This window comes from Schistocerca americana, chromosome 7 (assembly GCF_021461395.2).
Source record: "Schistocerca americana isolate TAMUIC-IGC-003095 chromosome 7, iqSchAmer2.1, whole genome shotgun sequence".
Lineage (NCBI taxonomy): Eukaryota > Metazoa > Arthropoda > Insecta > Orthoptera > Acrididae > Schistocerca > Schistocerca americana.
The window spans coordinates 389793722-389818407 of NC_060125.1; the positions used below are offsets into that span (position 1 = coordinate 389793722).

The 24686-nt window shown below is 37.7% G+C and overlaps 1 protein-coding gene across 1 annotated transcript in view; it reads right to left on the reverse strand.

Moving 5' to 3' along the window:
* LOC124622221 (protein mesh) overlaps positions 1–24686 on the reverse strand; it is a 264311-nt gene that overhangs the window by 28008 nt on the left and 211617 nt on the right. Inside the window, exons 16-19 of the mRNA XM_047147873.1 lie at positions 20195–20330; positions 8518–8659; positions 7974–8125; positions 7694–7876 (exon numbers count right to left, since the gene is read on the reverse strand). Of these exons, the coding sequence (XP_047003829.1) occupies positions 7694–7876; positions 7974–8125; positions 8518–8659; positions 20195–20330 (613 nt within the window). The remainder of the gene's footprint in view (positions 1–7693; positions 7877–7973; positions 8126–8517; positions 8660–20194; positions 20331–24686) is intronic.

The window sequence follows — 24686 nt, forward strand, 5'->3', positions numbered from 1 at the left end:
GCGTTTTCTTCCGCACCTTTTCACGCAAACGCTCAAGGACACATTTGTAGTATTCCTGGTTAATTGTCTGTCCTGCAGGGGTGAATTCATGATGCACAATACTAGTAGAATCGAAAAAATTCACCAACATTGTCTTCACCTTTGACCGACTTTACCGTGCTTTTTTTCAGTTGTGGTGAACCTGGAGTCTTCCACTGTGAAGACGGCACTTTGGTTTCAGGATCATATCCATATACCCATGATTTGTCACCTGTAGTTACCCTATTTTCACAAATCTGGGTCATTTTCAGTCCGATTAATCAATTCTTGGCACACTTCAAGTCGGTATTGTCTCTGGTCACTTGACAACACTTTTGGAATGAATTTTGTGGACAATTGACGAATGTTCAGATCTTCAGTTAAAACTGACTGAACTGTATAGAAATTTAAATTAAGTTCATCAGCCATCTCCTTAATTGTAAGTCTGTGATTAGCACGCACTAAGTCACAAACTTTCACATTTTCATTCATTTCTGAGGTGCAAGGACGGCCAGACCGTGGTTCATCTTCAAATTTTTAAATCTGTTGAACCAGACAAAAACATTTGACTGTCTCATACAATTATTCCAAAAGCTGTTTTTAATAGTTCGTAAGTCTCAGAAGCTGATTTCTTGGTTTTAAAACAAAATTTCACACAAACTCGTTGCTCCATTTTCATGCAGACAGAATCCAGCATCAAGCCCTAACAGACCCGCACTCAACCAGCTGCCACAAAGAACTGAATTAAGGAAACACAGTTTCCTGTCAGATGGCATTCAAGGACAAGGCAGTAACTCACTCCCTACCCTCCGTGGACGTGCCCGCCAAATCAGTAAGCAGTAGTGGACTCATTCTTAAAACTTTCCAATCACACCTCGTATTTCAAGCACAGAAAGCCTAAAGCAACTGTCAGACAGCAACATATCAGTCTAACATTAATGATGTTTAGTGATGTGTTGCATGGAGGTGAAGTTTATAACAACTGCTTGCCTCTATTAAGGTAATTTTTTATTTATTCTGCGTTCTTAAAGACCACTGATACTGCAACCTGCATCACATTAATGAAATAGGTTCCCATTTCAACAGCTATAATGGGTATGATGAACTCATGTAAAACTAGTGTTTTGTAACTAAAAATCTATCTCTGGTAGAATTGTTTAGGCTGGTACCTTTCACCTTATGAAAATATAATTTCTTCAACCACCTAGTGAATGTTCTGTTGTGGGATAAAATGCAGTACCAGTACTGACAAGACGTGAATATGGACATTTGTTTATCACAAGTTCTTCCTTAAGATGTAGAGTATAAGTGTGGCCTAATACATTCATAATTTGTTCAATACAGTTATGGAACATATCTATCTATTTCAGGAGGTAAGGATCACAAGGGGTTTTCTGCCTATATGTACCGGTGTATAAAAATTTCCATTCCACACACCTGCACAGAGATAACATGCTCTTTGAAACTACTTTGTAATGTGACATACATTATACAAATCCGGTTTAGTGAACAATTCCTGGGTATTTGTGTATATTTAAATGAAAATTAAATTTTAAATGTGGAATAGATATTTTTTCAGACCAGTACATGTAAAATAATATTTTAAATACATTTTAGTTGAAAATTCCATTTATTCATTTTAATCTAGCAATTTGAGATCTATGAAAACATCAGTCAAAAAAACCTTTTTTACAGAATTTCAGAACATTTTTACAAAAAGACTGCATTTTCCAGACCTTTGAATAGTCCAGAGAACAATAATTTAATAGTTGGTCATTATATCTACTCCACATTATATATTAATTAACCAACATATTTATAGCTATTGGTTTGAAATTTATGAACAGTATTTTCAATGTATACAAAGATTCAGTTTGTGATTTTCACTTTTACAGTTCCATCCCAGGAAATGTTCTAAACTTAAATGTGTATGAATGTATATTTTCACATTCTACAGATTCAGGCACCTCATCATAAATATTTTTTAAGACACAAAAGTAAAAATGAAAAAAAAATCATATATAGTAACAGAGGTATCTGGCCAATTGATCTGCATCATTCTTTATTTTTTACCAAAAAAAAGAGAAAAAAAAGCAGCTTTTCATAGAAAATGTGAATAAGTCACACAAAGTGATGTAGTATTTTACAAAAATTTCACACTGACTTCACTTATAACAAACTGCATAACAGTGTGTTCAGAGAGATCTAAAAACAATAAAAACAATGGAAAGAGTAAGTATAACCACTAACCAAATAACTGATGCACTGAGTGGCAGATAGACACACAAAGACACACAGATGAGACTGAAGTTTTTCTATTGCTGGTATTCCATCCAGGACTTTCCAGAATAGCATTAATGTCAGTTGTGATCAAATGAATAAATGAATGACACACAATGTTTGTTTTGTTGCAATTGTTTACTTTGTATAGAAACCAGTCTAAAGAGTTTCTTCTTCTACATCTTCCTATCGTTTTAATAAACGTCAGTATTGCTATCAAAACATGACTCAAGCCATATTTAACAAAGCCGTGATGCTTTGTTCACATATCACCCACTATTTCTTTGTTAAATAGCAGGTTTTTTTGTATATTGGTGGTATTCTGATCAAAAATGCTTCATGATTTTCTATATACTCAACACTTAAATACCTGTGACATTATTTTCAGTCTAAACCAGTGGAAAGCATTTCACAACATTGTCTTCATATCTGTTTGGTGCATTCATTAGGTAGCAGAATACTGCTCTCAAATGTTTCCGAGTTTACCATGTAATTTGATAAATGGAAATAGCTTGAATGTCATGGTGGTCACTACATAAAAAACTAATGATATTTGTGTCTATGGTAAACAAATAATAACTCTTGTCAGATTTTCCACTCTCACTTATCAGCACAACCTTTCTCAGTGTATACCTGACTTCCAACATACCGCGAAAAGTTTAGACAACCTGTACACACATACAGTTATGTGAGTATCGAATACACCATTATTCAGAAAATCAAGAAGTAACAATAGTAGGAACACAAAAATGTAGCTGTTTAGATTAAATTCATTCCAGTGACAAATCCTGACTTATTTAGACTCTTCACTAAGCACCAATAAACTTCAAAAAATATCAGTTTGCCGCCGACTATAAGTGTTGTTACTACTGACATCAGATGGTGTGATGTCACTACTAATAACACTGCTGTCTGCCACTTCCTCTGCTAAGTCCCACAATTTTTCCTTGAATTCTTCACTTGGCCTGTCAGGTAATGGTTCACCCGTACGGTACACACCATCATAAAGGCGCTTCTTCAAGCCACTACTGGTGCTACTCAAACTACTACTACGATCACTGCCTGTTGTTCGTCTGCCATCTGCTTCAACTTTGTTGGGTAATGCCATCTGATTGGATGCTTTTCTCAGTTGTACTGTCTCATAGTCCCAGGATTTGGCAGTACTTTTTGCACTTGATTCTTTGTACCAACAATACCACCCCAAGGCAATTAACAGTAGCAGTACTACCAATACTGCTAGAACAATACCTGACGTAATTGCCATTTGTCGTGATGAGTATTCATATTGACCTAGTGCCCAAACATATTTGAACATATATCACTTGCATATTATACATATTATTACATATTATACAGTTTTAGAAAAATAATAACAAACTTCATCTAACACCAAGGAAGTAAAGATGCTTAAAACAACATGATGTATTAATTTTTTAGATGAACAGTTTATACTCATGGAACATACCAAAACATATACAACATTTCTTGAACATAGGTAATCATAGTAAAATAATAAGAAACACTTGCACGGATAACTACGAAAAGCTTTGAGTTGGACCAAAGCAGCATCCTTCCAAACATAGTGAATCCTACCATTTTCATCTTTTTTTCTAGGAAAGGGATTCTGAAAGATAAAGCTGCTGCTTAAATATAGCTGAGGTTGAAATGCTTATCAGCAAATCAATGAATCCCATCTTGGACAGAAATATAGGTAAAAAAAGGCTGAATTTGACCAAGCTGAAATGCAGCAGGGGAATAGCTCCTTAGACATCGTTCTTAGCATAAATGTCATTTTTTTCTTCTTTATTTTTCTTATAAAAGACAAATCAACATAATAACCAGTCAGTCACTTTTATTTTATCCCCTGATGTGCTGCAAGGACTTACACCCTCATCTTCAATTGAGTAGTTGGCACAAATATTTCTTTTCCTGAATGTAGCCAGTTGCCTGACTTTAATTTCAGAGAGGTTCCAGGAACAACTGCATAGCAGGTTGTTATACATTCACATTTGTATCACTGAATATCATAGATCCATCTGAAAATGAGGGTGTAAGACCTTGAAATGAATTGTGAAGAAAAATAAAAGTGACTGACACAGATAACTGTTTTAATTTGTCTTTTATATCATGAACAGCAGCAGTGTCAAAATCACAGTTCAATTGGACAAAATAAAGTTTCTTTTTATTTCCTAACTTGCATACTGAATTTACATGAAATTTCAGAGTTCTTGTGCAAGACACAATTTTTTAATCTGTGTTATTTGAAGTGGAAATTACATGTGGCTGACAATAATGGTACAATTATTCTGTATAAAAACATTTTACATAAGGAAATTATTCAAACTTTTACAATTCAATAAAATGATAAGCAGGTAAAATTTCGTCCCCATCAATAATAAAGTGTCCTAAGATTGATATATACCTCATTTTTGAGTTCTATTTTTCTTCTACCATAATTTTATAATTTGTGAAACATTACTTTTAAAAATACTATTGACTTAAGAAACACAGATTGTTCAAATTTAAATAGCAGGCCTTTAAAAAATCCAATTTTCTACGTCTAAAAATGTTTATTGTTATTACAGATGGGTATGTACTTCATGAAATATATCACAAACAAGCTTTTGATTTCTAAAATAATCTTGGTGGGCTCTAATATAAAATGCAGGCGCAACTTAAAGAATACGTAGCCAATAATTGCTCCACATTGGCAAGTGTATATGCTTACAATTCATGTCTTTTATATTATTGTTAAAATGTAACTGATCCTTATTTAAATATTTTGTAAGAAGTTCTGTACCTGGGTCTTTGAATAGGCATTGTGGATAGTGTGTAAGTTGGTCAGTGCTAGGTCACTGTAAAAATTTTTCAGTAACAAGCAGCAGTCAGTTAGCACTAAGACGCAATCAAGTTTGGTCAATAACATGTGGACAGTCAATCAGCTGTGTTCTGATAATCAGCACCAAATCATTTTAAGTACTCTGTTAAATTATGGTAATGTCCTCCAGGTATGCAATGTAGATTGGAAAAAGATGTCAAGATTGGCTTCATGAGAACAGGCTAGACAACAGGCTTCATGAGAACAGGCTAGACAACAGGAAATTATGTACACTATTGATTTCATTCTGCAAAAATTAAGCATTGTTGTGAACGGCAAACTAATGAGTGGATGTGTATGAAAATAAATGTGCACTCACTGAAATTTTAATATCAGCAGCTTCATGTTATTTGACAGTTCCTACAACTCTATATTTATGTGTAAGTGAGCTTCACAGAAAATATCATACAAGGCCTAGATATAATAATGCTACATGTGCTGCACTTATTGGAAACATCACTTGAAAATTGTGTAAATTGGACAGTTACATCTAGATGAATATCAGCTAATACTGTTTTGTTGCAGCAATAGTAAAAGAAAATGGAATTACCTGTACAATTGAAATCATGCCACTGACATGTCTGGTCATAGTCCTTAGAACAGCTTAAAAGTTTGCCTGTAGCCTGCTGACATGTGGGGCTTTGTTGTTCAAAGCAGAGTAATCTCTTGATACTGTATGATTTTATATGTAGGTCAGTTTCCAAGAATATTGCAGCTTTTGGTGAAATAATGTTAAATAATTAAAGGGAACAAGAAAAGATGATGATATAAGTTCCTGAACATTACAAACCATTCAAGTAAGACTGGTATTGTGTGTAAGAGCAACATGAGGATGCCTCTCCAAAATACTGCAACTTTTATGCTCTTTATAGTGGTATTTAACACATCTTGCTTAGTAGAGGATTTATCCAAGTTTTGACATATTAGTTGGTGATTAGGTGTCTGAACTTATCACCAGCTGCATGTAACATTCTCCTCATACCCCCATGTGACCGAATTTGTTCTGCATCTTGAAACTCCTGTTTACTCTATTAAGGATTCTACAAGCAGTGTAGGGTAGGCAGTAACCACAGCTACTTTCTTTCCTTGGAGTGAATCCCTCTTGCTTAGAAGCACTTTCTTGCAACAGGAAAACACATCTAACAAATGGCTTCATGTCTAATGGTAATGTTCGCTGCACAAACCTTTTCCTGCACTTAAGACAATGTGTTGCATGTGTATAATTGTACATCAGATATTTTGGGTTTTCAATCTGCTTCTTGTGTTCTACTTATCTTGACACTCTGTGTCTTATGGTTGGGGGTGCAGTGCTGGCAAAGTGGTAGATCTTTCAGACTGGGATTGATCTGAGGCATCCAGTAACTGAGCAGTCTGACTAGGAGTCAGTCACCAAGGGCCAGGAAGCCAGCATCAAGCATTTCACTGACACAGAACTGGCACTGGGAGTGACATATAGGACTTCATTTCCATCAATGATTAGGTTAATACTGACCCCTTATCAGACTGTGCATTGTATGGGAGCTTTTGACACAAAATACAGTCTTGGGAAAATCCACTACACAAGTAATTAACAGAATCCATTACTAATCTCACAACAACAAAATATCAAATGAAATTATCATGGTCCATTTTAATTTCATATAATTGATAGGACAATTTCCTGATTGATGGCAATATGTAGTTTTTGTCTCCATAAAGAAACATCTGATACACCAAATCATCCTGAGTGGTTTATTATCATGTTACACTCGGAACATGGTGTATTAGATGCTTAACAGATGCCTGTTCTGGATCTTAAAAGCTAAAACACATCATTGAAACCCACCTTTACTGGAGGCAGCAATGCGACAGATTTCCTCCATGCACAATATCTAAAAGATGCCTTTTTGATGTTATGAATGTTAAGGATTGAGTGAGGCTTATGTTTCCCAAATTACTTTATAATTTGCCCTGTCTGTAACACACATACGATTTGAGAGCAACATTCTTCAAGGCAGTAAACTTATTAGAGCAGCTTAGTCACAGGTAAAAGGGAGGAGACTGTCTAGGGAATGTCTCCCCACTTTTATAAAGATTTTGTTCAATTTGAACTGTACGGATCGATCAGTAAGACCTACACAATTGAAAGTTGTGGATATTACCCACCATCAGGAGGTTTCTCTGGCATGAGGTACTAACATGACCAGTCCCTTATCAATCATCTATGCCGAGGTTGATGGACTTCCACTTGCCATCTAATGGCGCCTCCATATACTGCCTCAGGCAAATGACTTTCTTGTTTGTTCCATAATAAGCAGCATTCTTTACAGTTCTTTTTCCTACTACGGAACTAGTCTTCATATATTATCCACAAGCACTGCAGTTCTTTGAAAGGTGCACAAAAAACAACCTAGTGCCCTCTTGCTCCAAAATCTAAATGAATGTAATGGACGACTGTATCTTTAGCACAACAATGAAACTATGTATTAAAGTTTTTTGGTACATTTTAGACAAAATCATACCTAATGATATACTTACGTAAGCATTCAGTGTACCCGTACTCAGGTATATTCCACTGTCCATTTGCACCACAAGACCTCCGCATATCACCAACCAGAACGTAATCTTGATTGCACTCAAAAGTTACCACTGTTCCAGGTACATATTCAAAAGTGCTCTTTCGACCAAATCGTGGTGTTTCCAGCACACCACATGAAATAACTGAAATTTCAAAGTGGAGCTTATAAACAGAAATGAACAAAATAAATAAGATTAATTATCAGTTATTTTAAGACAGAATATTAACCAGTATTTTTACCTTTTGCCTCCGTAATTTCTCTGATTTCTGTGTAACTTGCATAATAGTTCTTTGTGAATTCAGCAACATCCCTATTGACAGTCATTGCGTAGTCATACTTGCACTGATATGAATCTTTGCAGTAGAACTCAGCATCAGTCCTATCTTTTGACCTGTTAACAGAGTAAGATAAAAAATAAGCAGAACACATCTCCATCTAAGGATATATCACTACTCACTAAATTTCTGTTGGCTAATAATAATTTGCCCTCTTATACATGTTCTATTGCTTCCGAGTTTTCCCATTAATGCACTAAAGAAAAATTCATTTTACAAAAAAAATTATTTGTAGCCTCAGAAGATTGTTAGATTGTAAGCAGCATTATTATATGATAATCATACGTAATAACACAAAAAATCACAGTGATGCTACTGCTTGTCCCTCGCAGATGACCTGCTTATTTTGTATTTCAGACTTTGGGACCCTGTGATATTTTAAAGTTGGAATTCTCATTTTATTGTAACAGTGTAAAAATTAAACACCAATAGGCCTTTCTTCACAAACCTGTTACTAGGAATAATTTCCAACAAATCTGTACGATACTCAGGAACAAATGACTCATTTGCATAATAGCTGGAACTTCGAGAGTACTCATTCACAAATAAGGACCCTCCTACTCCCTCTTTCACAGTATCTCCCAGTATCCCTGAAATTTAGAAAAAAAATTCATTTTATTATTGTGTGGTAAGTAATCATCTTTTCTGTTTTACAAATACAAACGCTTCAGTCATCTTTGAGCATTTTTATGTGCAACTGGTGGCATCAAACAAAAAAATGGGGTAAGCGTCAATAAGACAAGGAAATAATACACTACAGATACACTGTGTAATTATGTAGATGAGAATAAAAATAAATAATTATAAATAGATCACTCACAAGATCAATTTACTGCATAATTAAATGTATCACATAGACAATAAATAATGAAACACTCAGGTAAATGACAATAATAAAATAGACACACATCATATCATATGGTTATATACTACAGTTTGTTGTTTATTTATAGCTGATTCACATAAGTAATGTATGTCATTTTATTCCAGTCAATGAAGGAAAATTAGAGGAAAAGATTTGTGTAATGGCATAAGTATCATAAACAACATACTGAAAATCCTGACCAGTGAAGTGTGAGCGCTGGGGTGGGCTATATAAAGGTCACTTTTTTATGTGTTCCTTGAATAATTTGAAAACTGCAGCTTCTAATAAAAATGTTTTCTAGTAAAAATTTGAACTAGATTAAATTTCCTACACAAAAGATCCTATTCATTTTTTTCTTTAGAGCTAATAGTTTCCATGTTGCAAGGAATGGAAAAATCACAGATATAAGACTAATGTTTATTGTTAAATTAAATGGGGTAAGAACAAATGTTACATGTGAGTACTACATGTAAGTGTAGTAGAGCCATATTAAGGATAAATTGTGTTATAGGGGTGTAACTGGGTGGAGGCGATAGGGAAGGTGGGTTGCCAGATTGTGGTTGTGTGCCTCCTTCCTTCATTGCCCTGCAAACTGAAGAGTAAGTAAGTGACCTCCCATTATCTCTGACACACTACATCACAAAAAGCAACTGCAGGGTGTTTCACACAGTCATACTGTCCTTTCTGAGCACATCTTAGGCATCAATGCGCAGACACACACAGGGATGGTTATTTTCCATAAAGTGCATTAACATTAGATAGAATACAGGTATGAGTTACTAACAATATTAACTCAAGAAACATATATGGACAGAGTATAGGTAAATCTCTCCATATTGTTCTACAATGTTAAAAGAGAAATTGATTCTTAGTCATCCTGCACAGCAGTGGTAGTGTTCTTCCAGGAAAGGTAACTTCCCCTACCATGAGTGTTGCTTGCTTTTTAGTTTACACCTCCCCAGCATTTCCTGTCCGGTTTTCTTATGTGAGTCGGCAAAATAGCTTCACTGAGTTCGAGTTTAGGTAGTTCAGTTATTTTCAGTTTATTATGAGAGTACTTATTTGCAGTTGTTGAATTAGCTATTATCAAAAAAACTAAACAGCTGGAACTGTCTACCATACTGAAGAGCCTGCCCAAACTGAAAATGCTGTCAATATGTATTTGACAAAGTCAATTTCATTGTCTTTACTGTTAATGGTCGAAATACTTTGCATTACAGCAGATTACTGTTCTAGATTTGAAAATGATCAGTCCTATTCCATCAGATAAGACACACCTACCTTCCAAGATGTTTTGTGGAGGTGGGATAGATGGCTCCACTTGGTGCGGCACAGTGTACAAACACCAGTAATTCCTGAATGGAAGATTTTTTGCAGTCTACAAAAAACACAATTAGTGGCAAGAGAAGTGCAGGAACTTCCTGATCATACATCCTGTTACACTCCCACAACACAATTTATCATTATTTATTATTTTTCTACTGCACTTACATGGGGTTCAGGATTTAATATCTGTTCTTAATCTGCTTCATTTAACAATAAAGATAAATTGTAAACCATCAAATCACTATTTTTAATATTCTGCAATGCAGAAACACAAGACTAGTAAATTGTGGATCACAAGTGTATCTAGTAAACAACCTGTTGAGGTAACCTTATAACCATTTAGTAAACAATTCTAGGAATTGCTTTTCCATAAGCTCTGTTTGATTATTGAGTTACTTATCCAGTCTTATCTTCATTTAACTGTAGTAGATTTCCTCTTCCTCCAAGCTGTTCACCTACAGGCCCTTATGGGAAATATGCAAAATTTCAAGATTGTTCCCTATGTGTTGTATCATATGCTTATTTTGAATGAGATAATTATCAAACGTAGCTTTTTCTTTAGTTGCCACTTTAGCATGCCCTTTAAACCTTCTCGAAAAGTTGTGCCCTGTTTGCATTACATGAAATTTTGTAAGTACCAAAATTTTAAGATCTTCCTATGTAATCAAACAGTGATGAATCCAAGATGGACTGTAACAATATTATGAGAAGGAAAGTTGCAACTCACCATATAGCGGAGATGCTGAGTCGCAGATAAGAACAACTAAAAGACTCTCACAACTACAGCTTTCAGCTGTTAAGGCCTTTGTCAACAATAGACAGACATATGCACACACACAGACACACATGCACACACACACACTCACGCAAATGCAACTGCAAATCACACACACGTCTCCACTAGATGGTGAATAGCAAATTTCCTTCTCATAATATTCCTATGCAATCAATGCTACATGACAGCATGTTAAGCAATGAATTCTTAATTTTGAAGCTTATTTTAACCTTGCAGGGTTCCCCCCCCCCCCCCCCCCCCCACAATGCCTCCCATGTACGTCAAGCTTATGTATTTTAATTTGTATTTTGCATCTAAATCTTTATTAACCTTACTTACTTAGATGGTCTCTAACAAAGAGAAGCCAGTTATAGATATACAGGCTGAAATAATCTCAACATGATTCATAAGGGTAAGACCTGCAGTACACGTTATAACCCTCTTTTGACATTTAAACACTGTTTTTGAACCTCAAGAGTACCCCATGGTTGTATTCCATTACCCAGATGGGACTGCAAGAATCGTGAAAATGCTTTATGACACTGCTTCTCTACAACTATACATTAATTACATACATTTACAATTACTTGTGTCTACTTAAAGCAATGATACTAGTATATTTATTGATAGGTATATAAAAGCAAAATTCTAATTGTATGATTGTTAGGTATAAGTAAAGCTACTCAAAGCATAAGTCTTGAAAAAGCTCTCTTTTTGAATTCATCAACTGTGTAAAATTCTCACTTTTTACTAGTTTCTAAAATGCCTTTAAATCTTTGTAAGGAGTTTAAGTAAGTTGTTGACATACCGCCGAGCAAATGGATTCGCCCGGCCCATGTCACCGACGTGCACACAATCGAGGGAAATGCAGTCACTTGTGAGCAAACTGTCTAATGTAACAGTGTCACTATGTTTTCAAAACAGGAACAATGGAGTTGGAGTGAGATTGAATGTGCCAGAGGTCGTACAGCATGACAGTGTCATCAAGGTCTTCAAGAGGCATGCGAGGAGTCGGCATTGCCGTACAGAACAGTGGTACATTGGGTAAAAGCCTTCAACAAAGGTCGGCAAACTGTGGCAGACATGCATCGGGCAGGTTGTCCTAGTGTCTCTGAAGAAGCGCATGATGTTGCTGTGCTAGTGGAAAGTGATCGATGCCATACAATTCGTGAGCTCACCCACAAAACCGGATCAGCGCATACGACTGTGCTTTGCATCCTGAAGGAATGCCTGGGCATGTGAAAAACTGCATCACGATGGGTTCTGCATGACTTGACGGAAATGCAGAAATGGATGTGTTATGACACTGCTCAGATGCACTTGGAGTGCTATGAGCACAAAGGGGAGGCTTTCTTATGCCATATCATAACACTAGATGAGACATGGGCCACATCATAAGAGCCAAAACTGAAACGGCAATCCAATGAATGGCATCATTATGGGTCGCCGTGGCAGTCAAAACTGCGTCAGAGACCCAGTATGGTGAAAGTTATGGTGATTCTCATGTAAGACTGTGATGGTGTTATCCTAATGCATTACATTCCTCCACAGCAAACCGTCAATGCACAGTGTTACTGTTCATTATTGGAGCATCACCTGTGACCAGCTTTGTGAAAGAGCTGGCAACACTTTCTGTGCAACCTACCCATCATTTCGCATGGCAATGCGCAGGTGCATACAGTGCAAGCTGTGGCTGCTCTGTTTGGTCAATGGGACTGGGAAGTACTGTACCATCCACCATGCTCCCCTGACATAAGTCCTTGTGATTTTGATTTGATTCCAAAGATGGAGGAACTACTTCATGGCATTCACTTCAGAATTGTTCCCGAGATTCGACAGGCAGTAGACCGCTCCATTCGCACCATCAACAGAACAGGCTCTGCAAACGATATACTACGCCTTCCACATCGCTTGCAGCGAGTTCTACACAATGTTGGTGACTACTTTGAAGGACAGTAACAGGTGCCAACATATAACTCTTTTGTATCAGTTGTGAATAAATAGTTGCCATTATTTAAGTTCCAACCCTCGTATACGGGATACAGTGAAGACAGAGACAGATGGAGCCAGAGAGGAAGAGGAACAGGTAGCTCTAAAAATGAATGAGGAATTGTTAACAAGTGCATGTAGTATTGCAAACCTCTCAAACAAGTACTTTGTTTCTGTTACTGGCAGATTAGGCTTATCAGGTCCAGGAAACAGTGCAATTGAATATGAGAGACCAGTCTCTAAAAATAACTTCAGTAAAATGGAAATGACACTGTTCCCAAGAAGTAGTATCCATCATAAAACTATTAAAATCTAGTGGTTATGACAACATCTCAATGAAGTTAATCAAAAAATGTTTGTGTGAGTTGAGTTCTATCTTAAGTTATTTGTGTAACCAGTCTCTTATCAGCAGAACAGTTCCAGACTGTCTAAAATATGCTGAAGTTAATTATCTTTATGAGAAGGGGGATAAAGAGATACTGTCAAACCATCAATCAATTACACTTTTGCTGGCTGTTTCATTAATATTTGAAAAGGTCTTCAGGTTCTGATACAGAAAAGACTGTTTACACATCCAGTGAGAGTGTATTTCATTCATTTGATAACAAATTAGAGGCAACTGGCATTTTCTGTGACCGGTCAAAACCTTTGGTTTTGTGAATCACAACATTTTCTTATAAAAATCAAGATATTATGGTGGTACCAGCAGTGCTAACTAACAGGAAATAAAGTGTGCCATTGCAAAATACCTGTGGAGTAAGCAACAAGTCCTCATCTGACTGGGAATTAATTACATATGGTGTTCCTCAAGATTCCATCTTGACTCTGTTGCTTTTTCTTGTGTACAGTAATGACCTCTTGTCTGTTACATTGCCACATAAAAAGTTTGTTTTGTTTACAGATGATACAAATATTGCAATAAACAGAAAGTCAGGTACAGATTTAGAAATGATTGTTAGTCAAATTTTCATTGACATTAATAAATTGTAAAGCTAATTCACTGTCTTTAAACTTCAAGAAGACCCACCATATACAGTTCAGAACTTGTAAGGGATTTCCTTTCAGCATGTGTATAACATACGAAGATCTGCGCATACATTAGGTTAACAGTGTTAAATTTCTGGGATTACAGCTTCATAATAAATTCAGTTGGGTACGGCATTCTACAGAATTGCTGAAGCACCTAAACAAGTCTGCATTTGCAATGTTAATGATGTCAGATGTAGGAGAAATAAATACAAAAAAAAAAACCTTGTGTACTTTGCTTACTTTCATTGTATTATGTCATATGGGCTCATATTCTTGGATAACTTGTCAAACCAAGCAAAAGCTTTTAGAGTACAAAAGTGTGTAATAACATTCAAAAACATCATATAGAAACCTGTTCAAGGAACAGGATATTCTAACCACTGCTTCTCAGATATTTATTCTTCAATGAAATTTGTTGCAAATAATATGTCTCTATTTCTAGCCAATAGCTCAATACATAGTAGCAGCACTAGGAATAAGAACCATCTACATCAAAAATTAAAATCATTTATCTTGGTCCAAAAAGGGGTCCAATATGCAGGAACACACATTCTCAATAAATTGCCAGCAACCATTAAAGACTTGGTTTCAAATAAACTGCAGTTTAAACAAAATCTGAAAGACTTTTTGGTAGGCAGTTCCTTCTGCACTGAAGATGAATATCATAACAGGGACTGTTAGACCAGCTTAAGTAAAAATGTCCATTAGATTTCAGTATTGACAGCACTTGGTCACAACAGTCAAGATTAAGTATTTACAGCATGATAAATTTGTTAAAAATGCATAATTATGTTTCATTCTGACAGTGTATTAATTCTGTTAATATTAGCAGTTCCTACTTACTGTAATGTACTGACCTATTTTGACAATCCCCTGACAAATGATTAGAGAAGTGAGAATTATATAAAAAAAGTGACTGGTTGCATATTACAGTATACTTAAATAAGTCAACAATTTAAATCACAGTCGTAGTTCACTATCCAGAATAGCACTCCGTCTTCAGGCCACAAGTGGCCCATTGGGACCATCCGACTGCCGTGTCATCCTCAGTGAGGATGCGGATAGGAGGGGCGTGTGGTCAGCACACTGCTCTCCCGGTTGTTATGATGGTTTTCTTTGACCGGAGCCGCTACTATTCGGTTGAGTAGCTCCTCAATTGGCATCACGAGGCTGAGTGCACCACGAAAAATGGCAACGGCACATGGCAGCTGGATGGCCACCCATCCAAGTGCCGGCCACGCCCGACAGCGCTTAACTTTGGTGATCTCACGGGAACCGGTGTATCCACTGCGGCAAGGCCGTTACCACTACCCAGAATGGGTATAATGAAATTCTGTTTTGTACAGATAAATATTACATATCAGTTTACCTAGCTATACTGCCTGATTTGTGAGTTTATCATTTATGCAGCATCTTAATGTATTTAGCAAACAGTTAACATTTCTATAAGCTGTGTGATATTATTAAATGAATGAAAAGACTTTATTTACTTTGAAATTCTGCTGCAAACATAATCCATTCAGTCCAGAGAGTTTGTAGAGTTATAAAATGAATGTAATGCAAAACTGAAGTCATGGACATACAAGTAGAAGATTTTAGGAACTTATTGACACTAGGGTTCCATGTTGAGAAACATTCTGTATATCTCCTGACCCTACACTTCCATCTGTACTGTTTATGAGTCTCATAGGTAAAGAGATTGCATAAATCAATAGCATTAATGTTGTCATGGATTATGTTGTGGTTTTTTGAAACAGTCAGTTTACAACACTTTGTAGTGTAGCAGAAGGGTGCAAGACAAAAGCTGATCAACTATGAAATGCCACTTAAGACGGGGTAGTCAGCTATGATACGCCACTTACGATGAGGCAGTTCCATGGGTGCTTGAAAGCACAAATATTGGGGATGCATTCTGGGATGATTTTGCTAAATGGGGACAAACTGCAGGAAACAATTCCTGAGAGGACAAGGAGCAAAAAATTTCACATGGACAAATGGCTGGAAATGTGTTCCAACGGAGGTACTCATACTCAGTGACCGAAAGCACACAGGAGCGCACACCATGCAAGTGTGAATGTTCTGTCTATACTAATGTTTGTGCTCCATGCTCATGAGGACAGTAATTTTGTCCACGATAGTAGCGCACTCACACATCAGTATTAGAGATATCTGCTTCACTGTTGTTGCTGACTCATTCCGATGTGAACATGTGTCGTGTAGTCCAGTGTCAAGAGATGATGGTCTGGTATACCAACCAGAGACAAGCCAACATGCTCCTTACATACAAACAGGCAAATGGCAATCGGTGCATGGCACTACAGCTGGATTACGAGATGCATCCTTGCCGATAGCAACTGCACAATAAACTTCTGGCAACAGTGTTTCATCATTTGTGTGAAGCTGGCATGTTTACAGGAATGGGTAACCATGAAAGGTGAATAAGCCCAGTAAATACACAGGTCCTGGAGGAACAGGTGTTGAACACTATAGTATATGATGGCAGCATCAGCACCAGGCACTTGGCCTGCTAGCACAGGGTAAGCCAAACGGTTGTATGGATGAATCTTTCTCCATGACAAGTGCCACAATCTACACCACTTCCAAGCTTTGTTGCAGGTTTTGTATATGGACAAGGAAAAAAATTCCTAGATTTTTCCTGGATTTCTCAGTTAAAAATAAACTGTACCCCATATGATCTCCCTGACTGCTACAAATTGTGGAGCTCTGCTGAACCCCCTTCTGATGATCTCACCCTCTGTGTCCAGTGACTAACCCAAGTAAAACTACCGTATTTACTCGAATCTAAGCCGCACTTTTTTTCTGGTTTTTGTAATCCAAAAAACCGCCTGCGGCTTAGAATCGAGTGCAATGTAAGCGGAAGTTCTGAAATATGTTGGTAGGTGCCGCCACAACTAACTTCTACTGTCGAATATATGTAGCGCTACACAGGCATGCTTTACAGGCACAAAGATAAATACTGGCAACAAAACCTCTGCGTCAGTAAATAAATTAAAAAAAAAAAAACGTGGAAGACGAGCTTTTTTTCTCCGCCCCGAATTTCGACCACTGCATTTTCATACATTATCCAACGAAGTAAATACAAACTCCGTATTGTTCATCTTCGAATGTAGCAGCTTTTCAATGTACTACGAAAATCCGACTGGCAAGACCGTTTGCGATGTTTGTCAGTATGGCCAATTCTGCGTTCTGATTTTTTTTCTACCTGTGAGAAGAGATGGTTGCTAATGGGAACTTTTGTGAATTCTGAATCACATGCAGTATTCTCTTCACCATAAGAATAATATGAATATAAACATTTTGCCATGTATTCTTTCGTGTTTGCTGCTGTCTCATTTAAATCCTGTCTGCCTAATAAACTACGAAACTAGAGTGAGACAACACAAACGCGGAAGTATACACATATGTCATGTTCATATTCGTATTATTCTTATGCCTAATAGTGATATAGTCAGAAATGAAGCACGGCAATTGACTAGATTTTTAAATCTAAGTTGACTCTAATTTCTGTGCAGAAAATAATGTACTAAAGAGGCGTCTGCAAAGATTTTCAAACGGAGAAAAATTGTCGCTAAACTCTCCTTCAGAACATCTTCTATCATACGCAGTTTATTATTTGGTTCTTGTTGATCATTATCAAAGAAAGCAGCAGTGTAAATAACAACAACTAGCAGTCTCTTGCCATTGTTTCGCTACTGAGACAATTACTCTCTCTCTTTTTTTTTTATTGTAAGCGGCGGTAGCAGGCACAAAAGCAAACCATGCCGCGAGCGGCGACAGGTCGTGAACATTCATTATCGGAATGTGACAAACAATGCATGACACAGTACAGTAATGCATTTTCAGCTTAGAGTGATGAAAAAACCTATAACAAAGAGAACGGCAATTATCAGATCAAAGAAAAATAAGCAATCAATTCAAACCAGACGAAGCACGTGAAAAACGAAGGGTACGCACATAAATAAGGACGGAGCGCCTGACGCATAGCAATGGCTACCTGGTAAAGCTTAACTGCTAAACTTACGGCTCAAACCAAACTACTGCAGCTGTATCGTCATTCATTTGACCTGAATTCTATCTCATATTACAATGGACCAACTTTGTTTCGATTTGGAGGTGCGGCCTAAAACTTTTCTCTCCCCTTGAATGTCGAGTCTCAAATTTCAGCTGCGGCTTAGATTCGGGAAATTATTTTTTCCTTTATTTCGAGTCTCATTTTTCAGGTGCGGCTTAGATTTGAGTGCAGCTTAGATTCGAGTAAATACGGTATATGAGGGTTGCCCAGAAAGTACTGCATCACATTTTTTTCTTCAACAATTCTTTATTGAACATAATGAGAATTACACACAAAAAGGAATGGTATTTTGTCTACACACCCCATTTTTTCATGTAATCTCCATCCTGTTCTATGGCCTATCTCCAGTGCGAAACAAGAGCCTGTATTCCCTGTCAGTACCAATCCTTGTCCTGGTAGCTGAGTCAGTGCTTCACTGTGTGAATCACCTCCTCATCATCCTCAAAATTTCTTCGATGAATGGCATCCTTTAGTGGCCCAAACAAGTGGAAGTCCGAGGGGGCTGTGTCAGTTGTGACAGCCACAGATGATCTCCCTGACCGCTACAAATCGTGGAGCTCTGCCGAACCACCTTCTAATGATCTCACTCTCTGTGCCCAGTGACTAACTGTACTTCTGTCAACAGCAGATGCTCCACAGACTTTGCACAAGTGTTTGTGAATATCCCCCACAGTTTCTTTCTCTGCAGTGAGAAATTCAATGACGGCATGATGCTTGCAACATATATCACCTGCAGAGACTATTTTAAAACTGTCCTGCAGCTAAGCTATCTGTTGGAAGTGATGGAAACTGCTGTACACACTCAGGAGACTTCAAATAATACATATGTAACTTTTTGCATTTGTAGCATTGTTTTCCGCTGAGAAAAAAATGTGGTGCATTACTTTCTGGGCAACCCTCGTATTATACCCTAGGTGAAAGCACATTTTTTCTGTTTTGAGTTCTTACCCTTGGAGCTGTAAAATTTATTTGTTCTTTTAATTGTAAAGGTTTTAGAACTTTCTGGTGCTTTAGGAAATGGAACCCAGCAAAAAATAACACATTTTTGAAAGATCTTTGATACACAGCAATATGTACACGGGACATTTTTGTATTGCAAAAATATAAATACAAATTCCACCAAATAAAGCACAGTAGCTTCTGAAGCACTGAAATCAAGATTGCAATGCACTTTGGCACCCAATCATAACTAATATCATGTTATCTTGCTAGCCAATGACATCAGATATTCAAAGCATAGCACACTTGATGTAGTCAGCAGAAGCAAACAAATAGGAAAAGTTAATGGTTTAAATTTATATACATGCAGAAAATAATATAATAATGGTCTTTCTCAGCCTGTGTTACCCTTTAAGATACATCAATCACAAATGTGCCAGTAAAATTTTAAATAGTGGCATAAATGGCTGGTTTTCTGGGCCCAAAAGTTTTTAAGTGGTTGGTACTCCAGGTGTTAAATTTTAAATGATCGTCAAATGGTCTGTGACTTAAGTAATTTAGGAAGGAAATGTACTTTGAAAGTAACGTTTCTCAAACGACCATGAGATGGTCCAGTCACCTGGCCCACCGAGTGCCCGCACCTCAACCCTTTAGGTTTCTACCCATCAGGGCACTTGAAAGAAGTCGTTATTGTGGAACACATCCCAGTGTGCAGACACTGGAATTAGGCATTGATCCTGCCTGTGATGTCATTCTGGTGCAGGATGGCACATCTGAAAGTGTGCAGGTTGTGGTCACACAAGCTTAGAGCCCCATGGAGACTACTTCGTATACCTTGTCTAGATCTGGTCTCATCACAGCACATCATGCACTTCATTGTACTTTACAGGCATGATGAGTCTATTAAACACACTGTATAATAAACGGCATACATTTCTGGCTGTACATCTAAATTACCTTCTTTGCTCCTTCTCCACTGTGGGATCATTACCTGCAGTTTGTCCACATTTAGCAAAATTACTGTGCATATGTAATGTGTGTGTTTGTTTATTTATTTATACAGTAGTCACATCTACTCACATAGCTAGTAAAATATTGTGGAAACTCACATTTGATTCCAAAGTCCTTGTGCACCCTTTCAAAGTTATTGATATTTGTGCTTGGATTTACAACCAAGCCATCAGGCAATGTGAATTCATCTTCCACATCAAAACTCCAGTTTCCCAGAAGCCCACGGGTCTGATTCTGCAATCATAAAATCAATAACTTATTGAAATATTTAAATTAATGTGAAGCAGCTAATGACAATTTCTCATACAGTTCAAAATATTTATATAAAGTTAGAAACAATTTGTACATGCCACATGGTTGCTGCAGTACATAAATGGAAAAGTCAGAAGATAATAAAGGCAATCATGGATATTATAGCCTGTTCAAAAGTACTTCAGAGTTGACTACTATGATGGAAGTAGTAGGGGGAAAGCCCATGTGGGAAGTATAGCATACATTATGCCAACCTCACAGCACCTACAGCCACAGCAAACTTTTACCCCCACCACGACAACACTTCTCACTTGCACTATGTTTTAGTTTGAGGCCGCCAGGTGTCCCACAACCTGAGGTTTTTTTTTCATTTATATGGTTCCATGATATATTATCTTATTTGTTTTGTTGTTATCTAGTGTAGTACTAAATGATCTCAGAAGGAAAGTAATGAGTGGAAAAGTTTGATGTCATTCTCTTGGGCACGGGATTCTCGTACAAGGTCAGTCAAGAGAAATATTTTGCATGTTACTTGACTATTTTCAGACTGAAAACTCAGTGGTGGCTGGCTGCTCTCCATTAACAAGGTACTCGAAGCGGCTGCAGCAGCTTTGAATATAAACAAAAATATTTTTATGGAGCTTGGTAAGGAAATATTCATAAAAGATAATGGATCTGGAAAAACATCAAAGCTTGAAACTCTGGGAAGGAATCATTGTAGGAGTAAGTGAATCACCAATATAGATTGATATGCTGAAGAAGTGATTTGTGTCATTTTATGATTATTCTCATAGAAAGGAACATCCTACACTTGACAAGTTATAGGTTGCTCTTAAAGAATAAGGTCTCTTTCAGGGCAAACATACATCATTATTCACAGTTTTGCACTACCTAGGATAACGCTGTGGCCATTTCTGTGGCTGTCAGGTGTTATCAAGAGGGAATATGTGGCTGTAGGGCAATGCTGATTTTTAAGGCAGTTCTATGGCCTGAATATTGAAGAAGTGGTGTGACTTGATAAAATGTTGGTCTGTTCTCATCAAGTTGTCAACCAGGGCTGGACAGATGATACAGGTACAGGAACAATGGCAATACTTTCCATCAAAATGTATAATGGGCTGGGAGTTGGCCAAGCTCGGTGTGTAGGAGAGGAATAGTGGATACTGGTGTGGTTCATTTGGGAGTTGGAGCTGTACAGGAATGAAAACATCAATTTTGAGGTAGTTTAGGAGAAGGTAGTAATAGCTTTTTGAGATGAAGTCTGTTGTTGCAATTTGCTGTTAGCTTGGCAGATGATATAATCCAAGGAAACATGAGGGGAAGATAACTGCAAGATTTTATGGAAGGAGAGAAGTCGGTTGGAGTGGCAATTGGCGGACGAGATATTTATTCACAGCTTTGTTAGGTAGGTGCAAGAAATTGCTGTATTTCAAACTGTAAAATGGGCTGTTGAAGAGTTGAATCACATCTAGAAAGAGGGTTTTTGATGTTAGGCTTTTGGGGGGTAACTTCCAGAGACAAGCAGGTTTCAAGAAACAGAATGTGAGACCTTAGTTTAGACAGTGCAAAAGCATGTTGTTGAAAGGACCAAACATAATATGTGATAGGATTCTTATTGCCTATGAGAAAAGTCTGAAGTATTAGAAGCAGAGTTGAAAAATTAGAAAAAGAGGAAGACAAGGAAGGAAAAAGATAGGGCAACCTGAACAAAATGTAGAACAGTTCAAAGAAAATCATGAGAACATGCAATAAATAAGACAAAGTAATGAGGGGGTGAGAAGAGCTGAGAGTTTCTCATGAGAAAACTGGAAAATATGATAGGAAAATATTACAACAATAAATCATGGTTGAGAAAGCTCGTTAAACAGAAGTGAAAATGACAAAAGCTTCTAGACAGGGTAAACTGAGGAGGCAAGTCATTAGAGAAAATGGAATCTGCTATATTGGAAAAATAAAGTAATGCAGGAGATGGCAGTAACAGTCGTTCAGTGTAGTTTGGCGAAAAACAAACCCACAAAAAATTTTAAAGAACTGCACAGAAGCAAGATAAGTGGCATGAAGGAAAAATGGGTTAATTCCACAACTAAATCAACAAAAGAAGATCTGCATTCATCACAGTTTGGCAAAAAACAAACACACAAAAAATGTGAATTGCATAGAAGCAAGGTAAGACACGAGAAGGAGAAATGGTGCTAATTTCACAAGTAAATCAGTGAAAGACAACCTGAAGAAGGTCCTGCAGTGTATAGTGAACCATACACAAAGTGTTATATGTGAGAGTCTATTAATTGTGCCTGTCTGCAACTTAACATGTCTTCTTTACGGTAAGTAGCAATATGCTGTTTCCCACATTGTTGATATTCCTACCTGGAGTTTCCATTGTTTATTACATGAAAATTTGTAATTAACAAGGGATCTGACTAAGTGTGCGGAAATTCTTACTAAGAAATATATATAGGCAAGATAGTTAATAATCGGTAGTCTAGATAAATAAATGAAGAAAGTAGCATAAAAGGTTGAAAACAGATGTCAATTTGAAATACACATAAGAATGATAAGGGGATTAAATAAGAAGAAATGATTGCCACAAAAGGCTAATATATCAAAGAAAAAAATCAGTGTTGGAAATATAATAAAATATGGGTAGATAAAGAATCTACTCACCATTTGGTTGCAGGAGAAGACACATATAAAATATACGGAAATGCACAAGCTTTCAGAGCCAGTGGCTCCTTCCTCTGGCAGAAGGGTTGAAGGAAACGGAAGAGGGATGAAGGAAAATTACTGTATTTCTTTTCAACAACTATTCCTTTTCTTGCTCGAACAGTCCACGGGTGTACTGCCGGTCCATAGTGTCCAACGGGCACAATATTTCGGCGATCAGACAAGTCACCATCGCCAGGTGCGCTGACGAACTGAGCTCCTGAGGGTGGGCGGCCGTCCTAAATCCCCTTCCCCTGTGAGGTGTCCTCTCCGCGGTCCGTGCCGGTGGCCACGTGTCGGCAGTCACTGAGAGGCTGGCGTTGGCCTCTGTGGTGGCGTCGGTGTAACTTCGTCGTCCGCCCTGGTTACTCGTTCATTTTCTTTGCTGAGCCTCTTTTTAATTAGACGCAGTGCTGGTTCCCATGCCTTGCTGAGGTTATAGCAGCAATCTCTGTTGATGAGTCCGTCCCAGGTACGAATTTCGATAGCCTGTCTAACAATGGTATCCCAGTATTTAGATGTCTGTGCCAGGACCATGGTATGTTGGTAGTCCATTTTGTGATTTTCGGACAAAAGACAGTTCCTACTCGGTGTTTTCTCAATATTTGCCCAATAAAACACGAGCATTATTGGGAAGTGTCAAAGACAATCTCGATTTGTGGAAGGCTGGCATATACCAGTTTCCCAGTGGGTGTGGGAAAACTTACATTGGACAGACAGTGCACACCATCAAAGATCATTGCCGAGAACATCAGAGGCATACTCGACTTTTGTACCCCAACGAGTCGGCAGTTGCAGAGCACTGTTTGTCCGAAAATCATGAAATGGACTACCAGCATACCAGGGTCTTGGCACAGACATCTAAATGCTGGAATAGCGTCATTAGAGAGGCTATCGAAATTCGTACCAGGGATGGACTCATCAACAGACATTGCGGCTATAACCACAGCAAGGCATGGGAACCAGCACTGAGTTTAATTAAAAAGAGGCTCAGCAAAGAAAATTAACAAGTGACCAGGGTAGACGAGGCAGTTACACCGACGCCACCACAGACGGTGACGCCAGCCTCTCAGTGACCGCCGATGCACGGCCGCAGGTGCGAGCCGCGGAGAGAACGCCTCGAGGGGGAAGGGGATTGGGGATTTACGACGGCCGCCCGCCCTCAGGAGCTCAGTTCGTCACCGCACCTGGCGATGGCGACATGCCTGATTGCCGAAATACTGCGCCCGTTGGACACTATGGACCGGCAGTACACCTGTGGACTGTTCAAGCAAGAAATATGCTGAGAGAAGTTGAAGAATCACATTCTTTTTCTTTACTACCTTTTGTTTTTCTACAATATTTTATTTTCTGACTTGTTTATCCACCTATGCCCGCCCCATCTATGTATAATGCACTCAGCTTACTGCTCTTATTCACTCTTGCACAATGGTTTTTTTTTTTTTTTTTTTTTTTTTTTTTTAAGAAAGGTCTCAAGTTTTCAAATCTCATCCAGTGGAGGCACTACCAATCATCAGCCTTTCCTTCCCATCATGTCCAGTTATGTCTCTCTTGACACAGGTTCTGGGCAACTTTTTTGTAACTCTCCCTATTTCCTCCTTCATCCTTTCCCTTCAACACTTCTACCAAAAGAAG